This window comes from Diabrotica virgifera, chromosome 9, assembly GCF_917563875.1.
Source record: "Diabrotica virgifera virgifera chromosome 9, PGI_DIABVI_V3a".
Taxonomy (NCBI): Eukaryota; Metazoa; Arthropoda; class Insecta; order Coleoptera; family Chrysomelidae; genus Diabrotica; species Diabrotica virgifera.
In genome coordinates, this window is record NC_065451.1 from 211,734,976 (window position 1) to 211,749,150 (window position 14,175).

Consider the following 14,175-nt stretch of genomic DNA (forward strand, 5'->3'; position numbering starts at 1 on the left):
TTTAAGAGTTATTCTAATTGTTTATCCCAGAGACCTTTATTTTGCAATAACAATAACATAAGACAGAAAATAATGAAGATAGGGCAATTCTGCGTATGCCAAATGAAAGTAGAAAACTGATCAAACTTATCAAACTGAATACTTATCAAAATGTACTAAAAAAAGATAAAAAAAATATCTAATATTATCAAAAATCCTAATGCCAAATTTGTGAAATTTTGTAGTTTATAAACATTTAGAATATCTTTAAAAATATCGTCCGTAGAAAAAATCATTTTACATATTAGAAAAGCTGGTATTTTACATGAATTTTTAAAAATGTAGTTCAATTGGTGACTAGTCGTGGTAAGTGAAGGGGGAGCTGGGAGCCGACAAATGCACGAGTTCAAAAACTAAAAAAGGCAACTTAAAACTTCTATCATTTTCTATATTATCTCGGGATCTACTGAATATATTTTGATCGTTCTTTTTTTAATTTACAAGTAATTTTTCTGTACATTACAAATATGCAATTTGTCTAGACATTTATTAATTAATAAACAATCTAATTTGTTTAAACAATTTTTGAAAAAATATTTTTTTCCCAAAAATCCATGATTTTAATCATACTATCGTTATTAATCATAGAAAAAGTTAAGGTGTACTTTAATAAATAAATTATCTTCAATAAATAATTATCTAATAAAAATCATTTATTTATTAAAGTGTACTTTAACTTTTTCTATGATCATTAATGATACTATGATTAAAAAAATAGATTTTTATAAAAAAATATTTTTTCAAGCATTGTTTAAACAAATTAGACTGTTTATTAATTAATAAATTTATAAACAAATTGCATATTTTTGTAATGTACGTAGAAATTACATACAAATTAAAAAAAGAAAGATCAAAATCCATTGAGTTGATCCGGAGATACACAAAATTATATTCGTTTGAAATTGCTTTTTCGGTATTTTAACTCGGTGGATTTGTAGGTTCCCCCTAGTAGGTAATCGTTTGAACTACATTTTTGAAAAATCCTAGAGGGTGAAGGTACAATGTTTGTGCAAATTTTTTAAGAAAAAATACAAATCCCATTCTTTAAAATGGCATTAATGAGATTCCTTAATTATTATAAACAAATTAGCTGTGAATTAAAAAAAACATATGGCTAACTTTGTCCCAAATGAACACAGGCTAATTTTTTTTATTTGAGAATTCGTGTTAAAATACTATCTTTTCGAATATATAAAAATATTGTTTCTACGGACAACATTTTTAAAGTTATTCTAAATGTTTTTAAACTACAAAATTTCAAAAATTTGGCATTAGGATTTTTGACTATATTAATTATTTTTTTATCTTTTTTTAATACATTTTGATACTATCATTCTTCTCCTTTCATTTGGCATACTCAGAATTGCCTATCTTCATTATTTTCTGTCTTATCTTATTGCAAAATAAAGGTCTCTGGGATAAACAAATAAAATAACTCTTAAACTAATTAATGGATCGGTCTCAAATTTTGAAGGTTTGTTAAGTACGCCAATACCCAACTTTGGGTGAAACACAAAAGTTCTAAAGTAGTTTTCACTTATTTTGCAGTTTGCGTAGCAACAAATTAACTTTTTAACTTTCAAAAATCGGCAAAGGTTTTTCAATGTTCTAAAAAACTGAATTTTGTAATTTTATGTCAACTATTTAGTTTTTGAATGGAGTGCAAAAAATCGAAACAATCGCGATTTTTGCACTAAATTGTTAATAATTAAAAGAGGGACGCGAACTCTAGGCAGGAAACAGGTAGGTTCTCTTCCTATAGGTCTACAATATCTAAAAAAAGTAGTCAGCTACCTGGATCTTTGAGTGCCCGAGAAAATCTTTATTACTCTGGACTACTCCACTCTCTTATTCTGTTTATCCAACGATTTTGGTCTGCTCTTCTGACATGTTCGTACCAGGTTAACCTTTCAGTGCTAACGTGAAATATTTTGACATAAGTGCTAACGTCCGTCTCTGGGACCGTATGTTTATACATGCCCTAGTACTGTAAATTTTACAAATTTTCAAAATTTAATTACTTCAAGGGTCTAATTAAATACTTTTTTATTTAAAATAAATGCAGTTTTATTTAAAAATTATATTTATAAACAATTATTTTGACAAAAATAATTCCTTAACACAAACAAGCAACTATTCTAAAAAGGGAGAAAAAAACTCTAAAATCTTAATAGAAACAAAAAATTTGCTGAGTTATTTTTAAACTAAAGATGAAATTATCCACTTATAATAACCACACTTAAGCAATTCTAATAATACGAAGTAATTTTAAACTTAAAAAAAGTCAATCTTTTTCTGAACATTCCAATACCCTTTATGTGTTTTAAGGACATAAATTTATTACACTAGTAACAACTGTACTTTGTTTTTCGACTTTTCGTAGTTCATTTCTATTTCTAAAAAGTAAAAAAATAATATTTTATTCACTAAAAATACAACGCTAAAAGTTACAATTCTTACCTTTAGTACAGCCGCAAAAGCTAACATCCGTCTCTGAGACCGAAATCTTGTGTAACGAACGAACTATGTATCTACGTTCAACAATATTTAAATACTAACAACGGTTAGGTAACATATGAAGCTATTGAATGACCTAGCCCGAATATCGGAATAAGATCGTTAATTATAGGTATGAATAGGTTAGCTCCGTCTATGAGACCATGCGTTAGCACTGAAAGGTTAATCTCTTCTGTTCAATGTAGGTTATTATGTCTGAGCACTTAAGCATCTGTTAGCGAAATATTAGTAAGGCTTAAATATTCAATGACTTGAAAGATATATGAGAAAATAGTAAGACAAAGTATAAAAATTTATTATAAAATATAAACAAGTCCACTATAAGTCATTATTAGAAATAAATCGATTGCCTTCTGAATGTTTTCCGCTATACCTATATTGGCATTTTCCATAAACCCCTAAAACAGAGAAGTTAAGAATAGATATAAAAAAATTGAACAATATGGATATCTTTTGAAACTAAGCTTCTGTAAAGACGTATTAATTTTTTCTCTCAAGTAGAATTAAAAATCGTTACAACAGGTGAAATAGATGAAATCAATTTACGCAACAAGGGGAGTACTTTATACAAATGTAAACATTTCATTTAATTATAAAACAAAACTATATATATTTCTACTAACCATTTATTTATATCATATTAATGCGAAATATTCCATAATTTTTATTAGAATACTGCATTATAAGGCAATAGTGGTTGATATTCATTAAAATAATCCATTTTCATGCTGTCTTTATTATGACATTTGCATTGAATTATGACAGCGTATGTGGGGAATTGCCAATTTTTTTAAAATTCACTTTTTCTATCCATTAAATTTTTCAAAGGTCAATAAATTATGTCAATAATATAAAAAATAATAGAAAATCACTAGCATTAAGGTGATTACAGCATTAATTCAAGCCACATTATTTCAGAGAAATAAGGAAAAAAATATCCTGTTGGTGACACAACCTCCTCCAGGCCGAAACCAAATTTTTTGAGTAGTATGGACATCTATATTAATAACCTATATTCTGTTTCCTGCAGCCGATTTTGATGATATACATAGTTATAAACAAATGAAGATCAAAAAACGGTAAATTTTCGCTTTTTTCGTCTATAACCAAAAAGTTAAATATTTTAAACAAATTTGAGAGTGAGAAACTCATAAATCGTATAAAAAACTTCAATATGGCGTTTGCTGAATATGTCTATTCTTAATTGATGGATTCGACCGTTACTTGATGGAAGTTCATTTTATCTCACAATAAAACACTGAAAAACGTTTGTTTTTCTATACTTCCACAAAATTTATTACAACTATGTTATTACTACAGCTGTTTCGGCAAAGTGCCTTTCTCAAGTGATATATTTAACAATGTGTTTGCCTTTTTAAGTCTTTAACTGAAGAGGTTGAGGAGTGGGGAGCTGTTTGTCTCGAGTTGGTCATTCAGAATTATATCTGTATTTTTCAATTTATTAATTTCCATTGATTCTAAAAGTGATAGCTTAAGGCCTTTATTTTGAATATGTAGAATTTGAAACTCTTCATTGAAAGAATGATTACGATCTAGAAGGTGAAGTGCGTATGTAGAAGTGTCTGTTTTTCTATTGTTGAAAGCCCTTTTGTGTTCTGCTATCCGTTTGTCAAAAGTTCTGCCAGTTTGACCGATGTAAGTTTTCGGACAGTCACCACAAGTTAGTTTGTACACACCACTCTGTAGTTGCTTTCTCTTTCGGCTTTTATTGTTTTTAATATGTTTGCTTAAGTTGTTGTTAGTTCTGAAAGCTGGTGTTATTCCTTTCTTTTTTATGTATCTGGCTATTTTTGTTGTTATTTTGCCAGTATATGTGAGAGAGCAGAAGGTCCTGGGTTCTTTCTGTGGTGGTGGATACACTAATTTCAAGGCTTTCTTATGGAGTTTTTGGTTTAAAATGTTGTTAACTGTTTGTTCGTTATAGCCATTGTTTACTGCTATTTGTCTAATGATATTTAGTTCTGTCTCGAAGTTATTTTTTGTCATAGGAATTTCTGTCAGTCTATGTATCATGCTATGGTAGGCTGCTAATTTGTGTTGTGTAGGATGGGATGATGAATTGTGTATAGTTGTGTCAGTATGGGTAGGTTTATGATATACGGAGAACTCATGTTTGTTGTATAGTCTGGTAATCGTTACATCTAGAAAGTTTATGGAATTATTCTGTTCTGTTTCTATTGTGAACTCAATATTACTATGAAGTGAATTAATGTATGATAGAAATTGGTCAAGTTGTCTGTTAGTTCCTGTAAAGCAGACTAGTATGTCATCCACGTATCTCCACCAATATAAGAACTGTTTAAATAAGGGGTGTTTAGAAATTGTTGTTTCAAGTTGGTTCATAAATATATCTGATAGTAATGGGCTTAGAGGGTTACCCATAATAAGTCCTGCACTGTTGTTTGTGTAAATTTGATTATTGAATTCAAAATAGTCTTGATTTATGCAAATTTCAAAAAGGTGTAAAATTTCAGATGCAATGATCGGATTTGTACTATTATGTTCTAAAAGGTTTTTAACTAAAACAAAAGTTTCTGTAGGAGGAACACTGAATAATTCCATAAACTTTCTAGATGTAACGATTACCAGACTATACAACAAACATGAGTTCTCCGTATATCATAAACCTACCCATACTGACACAACTATACACAATTCATCATCCCATCCTACACAACACAAATTAGCAGCCTACCATAGCATGATACATAGACTGACAGAAATTCCTATGACAAAAAATAACTTCGAGACAGAACTAAATATCATTAGACAAATAGCAGTAAACAATGGCTATAACGAACAAACAGTTAACAACATTTTAAACCAAAAACTCCATAAGAAAGCCTTGAAATTAGTGTATCCACCACCACAGAAAGAACCCAGGACCTTCTGCTCTCTCACATATACTGGCAAAATAACAACAAAAATAGCCAGATACATAAAAAAGAAAGGAATAACACCAGCTTTCAGAACTAACAACAACTTAAGCAAACATATTAAAAACAATGAAAGCCGAAAGAGAAAGCAACTACAGAGTGGTGTGTACAAACTAACTTGTGGTGACTGTCCGAAAACTTACATCGGTCAAACTGGCAGAACTTTTGACAAACGGATAGCAGAACACAAAAGGGCTTTCAACAATAGAAAAACAGACACTTCTACATACGCACTTCACCTTCTAGATCGTAATCATTCTTTCAATGAAGAGTTTCAAATTCTACATATTCAAAATAAAGGCCTTAAGCTATCACTTTTAGAATCAATGGAAATTAATAAATTGAAAAATACAGATATAATTCTGAATGACCAACTCGAGACAAACAGCTCCCCACTCCTCAACCTCTTCAGTTAAAGACTTAAAAAGGCAAACACATTGTTAAATATATCACTTGAGAAAGGCACTTTGCCGAAACAGCTGTAGTAATAACATAGTTGTAATAAATTTTGTGGAAGTATAGAAAAACAAACGTTTTTCAGTGTTTTATTGTGAGATGTCTATTCTTATTGGTTGCTTACAAAATTGCAAAATAAATCATAAATTTTGAGTTTTTATAAATATTCATAACATAATATGTAAAAATTAACTTAGAACGTTCTTATTACACGGAATGCTGAAACTTCTGGTCTTAAATCATACCCTAATTTCAAAGCAATTGGTCAAATAGTTTAAAAGGTATTTAATTTGTTTTTCCCAAATTAATTTTTTTGCAACGCTATAAGTCAGAAAATGATGAAGTTACACTAATACTTTGGATAGTTTATGAAAGAAGAAGATTTATACTATTAATTTAATTTAAAAAAAGACAAAAAATAATTCTAAATACTGCAAAATTATTTTGCAAAAACATGTGAGTTAAAAAAAGGGGGGCTAACTTGTCCCTAATTGTCCCATTACAATTAGGAGGCTAACTTCGTCCCTAATTGTCCCAGGACAATTGTTTTTCTTTCTAAATGTGTATAAAAATTCAGTCTTTCCAAATATGAAAAAATAATTTTTCTACGGGTAACGGTTAAAAAGTTATTCTAATTGTTTATAAGTAAGCAAAAAATCGACATAATTTTTCAAAATAATTTTACACTGTTTACAATTACTTTTTGTCATTTTTTTTTTAATTAAGTCAATAGTATAAATGTTATTCTTCCATAAACTGTCAGAAGTCTTACTGTAACCTCATAATTTTCTGGCTTATAGTGTTGCAAAAAAAATTAATTTATGATAAACAAATTAAATAACTTTTAAACTATTTGACCAATTGCTTTTAAATTTAAAATATATATTAAGCACCAGAAGTCTCAGCAATTCGTGTAATAATAAGGTTCTGAGTTAATTTTTACATAAGTTATGAATATTTATAAAAACTCAAAATTTATGATTTATTTTGCAATTTTCTAAGCAACCAATAAGGATAGACATATTCAGCGAACGCCATATTGAAATTTTTTAGACGATTTATGAGTTTCTTACTCTCAAATTTGTTTAAAATGCTTAACTTTTTGGTTATAGACGAAAAAAGCGAAAATTTACCGTTTTTTGATCTTCATTTGTTTATAACTATGTATATAATCAAAATCGGCTGCAGGAAACATACAGGTTATTAATATAGATAACCATACTAGTCAAAAAATTTGGTTTTGGCCTGGAGGGGGATGTGTCACGAGAAAAATTTTATTTCTCTGGACTACATACCTTTGAAATCATCAGGACACCTAAGATTTTTTGGCAATGGATTAAATTGGTTGTTTTCTATAGTACGTGGTATTTCTATATCTGTGAATGGTACCGATCTACTGGGTTTAATCACGGTCATGAACTTTCCTCGACGTAAGGCTTCATACCTTTCTGAGTCGTTTACTTTCCTGGAGTCTAGGAATTTTAAGTTTTTAACGTGGTACAGGACATAGCACCTAGAATTTAAACAAACATTTATTGGACAGACACAGCAATATCTACCTAGAAGGACTGTTGCACATAAACATGGTGTACAAAGCAATAAATTAAACACCTTACCAAACATTCTACAGAAAATATCCATGCTGTTGATTTTGAGAATATATAGATTTTGGAAAAAGAACACAACTACAACAAAAGATGTGTATTGGAGAGGATTCACATAAAAATGGATCAACATTTTATCAATAACAAGAGCGATATCAAGAATGTCTTCAATAAAATCACAATTTGTTAAATTGAATTTGTTTCGTAAATGCACCATTGGCAGATGCTGCATTTGGAATTTGGTGTTCGGAAGGATGCTGAGAATAGCATGGACACATAAGAAAAAGAACACGGAAGTATTGCGAGAAATGGGTAAAGAATATGAATTAATAAATACAATAAAAATAAGAAAAATATCTGGGACATGAGGGGACAGCGATATGTATTGCTGAGATTGATAATACAGGGGAACATAAGAGAAGGAAGGAGTATAAGAAGAAGTTGAGTATCATGGTTGAAACATTTAAGGGACAGGTTTACTCAGTTTATTCAGTTACTTAAAGAAGAAGAATACAAGTAATACTCTTTTGATTATTATAAAGTTTCATTACCTGTATCTTTGATAATCACTTTCGTCGTTTTCATCTCCTGATAACTCATTTGGACATGCCTTGTTGCCAAGCAGGCTTAAGTAGGTAAGTTTAGGTAAATTCGTACATATTTTTGACAGCAGTGATGGGAGATCTTCAATCTGTGGTATAAGAAATGTTATTTAGTAGGTAGTATGTTGATGTCTAAGTTACCTATAGAAAGTTTATGTCAAAAATAGCAGAAATAATTCAAGAAAAAATCAGAAAAAGAATAAGCTATAAATATAGTAGCAAGAAAATAAGGCTTATAAATATCTTCATCTGGTTATATAAATTTAAATTTCAAGACAAACTATTTCAACAAATAAAATGAAAGCTTTTGAAAATAATTTTTTATAGTATTAATATTCGTATAACTAAAAATACTAACTTTATTTTTGTTTAGCGACAGCGTATGTAACTGGGGCAAGTATGGCACTACAATAAGATCCGTGAGTTGATTATTGTCGAGTATCAGTTCTTTCAAATTTGGAAAATCTTCTATGCCGCGAATACTCACTAAGTCGTTGTAACTCAAGTCCAAACATTCAACTTTTGGACCGTATATATGCATTAAGGATTGTGGAATCATTTCGCAATTCTGTCCTGTATAACATAGCTACAAAAACAATACATATTAGTAAATATGTTTAAAAAGGAGTCTTTTTGTAGATTTGCGATGCTTTTTTTGTTTCAGCTACACATGGATTACATTTCGTATTCCAACAGCTAGCTAGGAACAGGAAAAACCGAAGAAACCTATAAGAAAACAGTTAAACGTTGAGAAATTAAAAAACAACGAGACAAATAATATACAATTCATACGAGACTGCGAGCCAAAATAGACAAAAGGCAGTACAGAAATTAAGAAACGATTAGCAATGCCCTCGTAGTGCAGTCATTAAAGATTTTCACCTCCGATTTCGTTGAACTTTCATCAATTTTCATGAAAATTGGTGAGTAGTCAAAGGATACCTTAAGGAATAAAGGTGACATCATGCTAACTTGCGCTTTTACCGTGGGGGTGGAATGCCACTCTTTATCGAGGGTGAAAATTATTTTATTAAAAATAATACCATGAATCGATAGAGGGACAAATTATAAGCAAAATTTGTTATATAAAGTTATTAATATAAATCAATACTTTTTGAGTTAAAGATTAAAGATTTTATTTTTTCTTAAAAAATGCATGTTTTAAAGCTATTTTTTAAAGCAAGAACAATATAAGCTTTTACAAAAAAGTTATAATTACCAAAATTGAAGACAATAAAACTAAAAATACAATCCACACTTAAAGAACTAAATTAATGTTAATTCAAAGTGGGTTATGGGTAATTGAATACATATATTTTTCAACGAGTACTCAAATCTAAGAATTCAAGATTAAATAACAGGAAAACGATGCATTTTATAAAATATACCTATGAAAAACTTGTCAAAGTACTTTGGAATACCTATCAAATAAGCTCCAGATGAAGTTAATAGCATCAAAATTAAGCAAATTATGATGAAAATAACAGAACCCTTTCGAATTTTTTAGGAAAAAGTGAAAAATTAAACATACATCATTTTCACAAAAATTAAAATTTATAGTAATGCTTACAAGAGTTTCTTTGTATGAGCATAAGTAATGATTTCTACAATTTTTTGACCGGTTTAGAATGCATATTTTTCAAAAAAGATATAATTTTACAAAATCAGAATTTTTGAAATGATCGTAATTTTCGTTTTCTTTTGATAATAACTCCAAAAATACTGAATATACGTAAAAAATGATATATGACCAATTAGTTTTTTCTGTATCAAATATTTTACTTTTTTTTACTATTTCTGTAGGATAAAAAATAACCGAGATAGAAACGTAGCTTAAATTTTTCTGCGAGAACCATGCAACCGGGGCCATTTAACCTTTTATTTTTAAAAAAGTAAGGGGTTTAAAAGACACAATTTGCCGTGGTTTAATAGCCCTTGGAATTAGTTTTCAAATGGTTTTTAGGTGAACCTGATATCGTAAAAATTAACGGATTTATTTAAAAAAACAATAACATTTTTTGGAAAAATTTTTAAAAGATAAATTTTGAAAAATGTTTGGAACATAAATTTTAATGCTATCAACTTGTTCGGGGGCTCATTTGATAGATATTTCCAGGTACTTTGACAAATATAGAATAAGTTTATGTTATTGTTATAAAATGCATAATTTTCCAGTTATTTAAGATTGAATACTTAGATTTGGATACTCGCCGAAAAAAATATACGTTCAATTACCTATAATAACTCACTTCTAGTTAAAATTAAAAGGTTTTTCTAGTAAGGATTGTATTTCATTTTTTATTAACTTCAGCTTTGATCATAATAACTTTTTTGTAGAAACTTATAGTTTTTGAGTTATTTATGAAAAAAAAATGACAATTATAGCAAATGACAGGGCCATCTATGTGGCCAACCATTGGAAATATAGAATTTAAAGTTGTTGGTGTTCCGGACACGGAAAGTAAGTAAGTATAGCTGCACAATCTGGGAGAATGTTTCCGATGTAGGTACCTACATCAAATGAACTTTTCAGAGCAGCCGTCTCTAAAATCCGAATAACTATGATGATTGCCGACCTCCGTCGCGGAGATGACACTTAAAGAAGATCCAAATCTTGTTTACCAATAGTCACAACTTCTTATTTTTATCCTCCCCCATTAGGGTTCAATGATTCTACTTTTTAACCACGATTTAGCAAAATATATAAATATTTATACACATAATTAAATCAAAGTGTAAAAACATTCAGATAGCATCAAACATTAAAACATACAGCTGGTGTGATATGAACATGTCATATCATGGACAAAAATAGAATTAAAAAAAATGAAGTCATGAAGGAAAATCAAACAAAGAAGACCTACTTAGACAGAGTTGGAAAGAAGAGAAAGATATACTTAACAGAAGAAGACTTATGAACATCGAAGGGCTGACTGGAAATCGGAAAACTTGAGGAACTGTCAAGAAACCGCATTACAATAAAAATAATGTTTATTTATTTCTTATAATGAGATTGTGAACGCGAACGCTGAAATAAACTTAGGCCAGGGTAATAAGACAAAAATATACCATGTTCGTGATACTTCAACAGCCAGGGTACTGAAGCGTTTTTTCGACAGGTAATACGTATAAGAACAAATTATAACTATTTCCTGCGTAGGATCTGGTGGCAATTTTTATTTATAAACAATTTAGTGTCAAAAAACGGCCTTTTCCCTTTTTTTTTTTCAAATTAATGGAGAACAGTAAGAATTATGTTTTTCTTAGTACAGACATCTTCGAGAGAATGGAAAAACCTTTAAAATGGCGTATTACATAGAATACACTCATTTATTGTTAATATAATTGCGAAAAAAGTTCGAAATTTCAAAAAAATTAATTTTGCAATAACCTATTGTAAAAATAAGTATAGAGCTTTGAAATTTTTGTCAAATGAGGGTTCTTTGGTGCTTAATATGTAACAAATATTTCAAAGCGATTCATTCAATTGTTTAAATTTTATTCAAATTGTTTCATCTCAGAGAGCTTTTTTTTTGCAATAAAATAAGTCAGAAAAAAATGTTAGAACTATTCTACAGGTGTCAAATGAAAGAGCATGAACTAAACTTTCAAACTGGTTTAAACAAAAGTGAATAAAACATGCACTTATTAGTAATAAATAATTAAGCAAAAGTATCGTCAATTTTTCTTTTTTTGAATCATTTAAACTTTTTGAATAACTTTTTTCAAAAAAATCTATTTTTGCCGTTTTTTAGGTGCATAACTACCAAGTAATGTTATTTATATAATAACTGATGCAAAATTCTAATAAATATATATAATTTATTATATAGAAAAATAAAAAGTTTATAAGGAAAAATTGAACACACTTTTGCATAATTATTTATTACTAATAAATGCATTTTTTATTCTTTTTTAAACCAATTTGAAAGTTCCATGCTCTTTCATTTGACACCTGTAGAATGGTTCTAACAGTATTTTTTTCTGACTTATGTTATTGCAAAAAAAGCTCTCTGGGATAAACAATTTAAATAAAATTTAAACAATTGACTGAATCGCTTTGAAATTTTTGTCACATATTAAGCACCAAAGAACCCTCATTTGACAAAAATTTCAAAGCTCTATACTTATTTTTACAATAGTAATTGCGAAATTAATTTTTTTGAAATTTCGATCTTTTTTCGCAATTATATTAACAATAAGTGAGTGTATTAAACTTTGTAATACGCCATTTTAAAGCTTTTTTCATTCTCTCAAAGATGTTTGTACTAAGAAAACCATAAGTTTTACTGTTTTCTATTAATTTGCAGAAAAAGAAAATAGACCGTTTTGACACTAAATTGTTTATAAATAAAAATGGCCGCCAGATCCTACGCAGGAAATAGTTACAATTTGTTCTTACAAGTCTTACCTTGTGTCATGGAAAAAACCTTATTACCCTGGACACAGTATATAGGTTTATACAACAATTCGTATAAGCAAAAAAACTGTGCCCTGGACTAACTATATTATGTACTTTTCGACTATTATTCCTCAGTGTAAACTTAGTTTGTGTTAAATGTCACTCTTATCAAACAATTTGATAATAATAGAACATTTATACTTACTCTCTTATCAATAAAAGTCACAGCACTAGTTGACATATTTACACATTAAAATATCCTCTTTTTATCTATTTTCCAATAGACTTACAAGTTCACATTAATTAATATCCAATGAAACTTAAAACCTTACAAGTCGCTACATTCTCAAATATCAGTAAACTACTTTCACAGAGTCTACCATAATGTTAAAATATTATACTGATGTTCAAAACATATTAACATATAATAAAAGAAATAATTGTTATGTTATTTACAAGACACGATAAAGTTTTAGAGGTATTTAAAGATAATAACTATGTGTTTTCTGTAGCAAACTGATAACTGCAAGGCTGGGTCATTACGAAAGTCATGGACGTTTCCAAGCGGGTGGTAATAAATATGTATTTAGTTATTAAAAGTATCAAATTATTTTCAAAAATAATTGGTTAATTGAAATAGGTCATTAAAATTGATGTGTTAGTTTCTTAGTTTTTAGTATTTTTATTTAATTAATCGAATCAACTATGAACTGATTTTAGTGATAGTCTAGTCACAACGTAGGGGGTACCGTGGATACTTTTAGTTCGCCGCGATTTGATGGTGGTATTATAGGTTTTTTTGGTCGCTGAATCCAATGGAAATGGTCTGGAAGCCCAAATGTGGTGCGTTTAATTGTTATTAACAAATTATGGTTAAATTAGGTGTTTTCAGGAATTATTAGAAGCCCTGTAAATAAATTGATAGTGTTAAGGTCTTCTCTGGTGTATTTTTGGTCGCATAATCGAATGCGACTAGTCGCGATTACTCAAAATATGTTCTTATTTTGTTAATAACAAAATAATAGTTTATTCGCCGAAAAGCTCGAATTGAGCTATCTACAGCAAGTTTGTAGTCTTTTTCATAGAATTTTTATACGCTAAATCAATTACCACTAGGCGTGATAGCTTAAACCACGTTCCGACTTTGTTATTAATAAATTATTGCAAAAATAACGGTTTATAGTACGTCCACTCACGGTTTTTGCTCTAAATTTTAAAAAACCACTTGGATTGACATGAAATTTGGCATACACGTAGCTAACAAGTCAAACAAAACAAGTGATATTGTGCCGATGTCTGCTTTTACCCTGGGGGCGAGTTTCACCCCTTTTCGGGGGTGAAAAAAGAAACCTTTAAAGTAAGTCCAGAAGTGGATAAACTGATTAATTCTAAGCAACTTTTGTTCTATACAGTTTTTTCACTAAGTCAATACTTTTCGAGTTATTTGGTTGTTTTGTTGAAAAATGAACATATTCACTCTCAAATAACTCGAAAAGTATTGACGCGAAAAAACTGTATAAAACAAACGTTGCTTAGAATTAATCAGTTTACCCAATTCCGGACTTATTTTAAAGGTTTCTTATTTCACCCCCGAAACG

The 14,175-nt window shown here is 29.2% G+C and overlaps 1 protein-coding gene across 2 annotated transcripts; it reads right to left on the reverse strand.

The window, feature by feature from the left end:
- Positions 1-2,835: 2,835 nt before the first annotated feature.
- LOC114326107 (leucine-rich melanocyte differentiation-associated protein) lies at positions 2,836-13,101 on the reverse strand. Of its 2 annotated transcripts, none has more exons than XM_028274338.2 (5): positions 12,783-13,101; positions 8,534-8,761; positions 8,125-8,264; positions 7,265-7,482; positions 2,836-2,954 (listed from the first exon to the last, which is right to left on the reverse strand). In XM_028274338.2, the coding sequence occupies exons 1-5, from the start codon at positions 12,816-12,818 to the stop codon at positions 2,875-2,877; spliced, it is 702 nt and encodes a 233-aa protein (XP_028130139.1). In that variant the 5' UTR covers positions 12,819-13,101; the 3' UTR covers positions 2,836-2,874. The 2 variants fall into 2 exon arrangements, with proteins under 2 accessions (XP_028130139.1, XP_050518372.1); XM_050662415.1 differs by lacking the exon at positions 12,783-13,101 and adding an exon at positions 12,587-12,605.
- Positions 13,102-14,175: the final 1,074 nt, after the last annotated feature.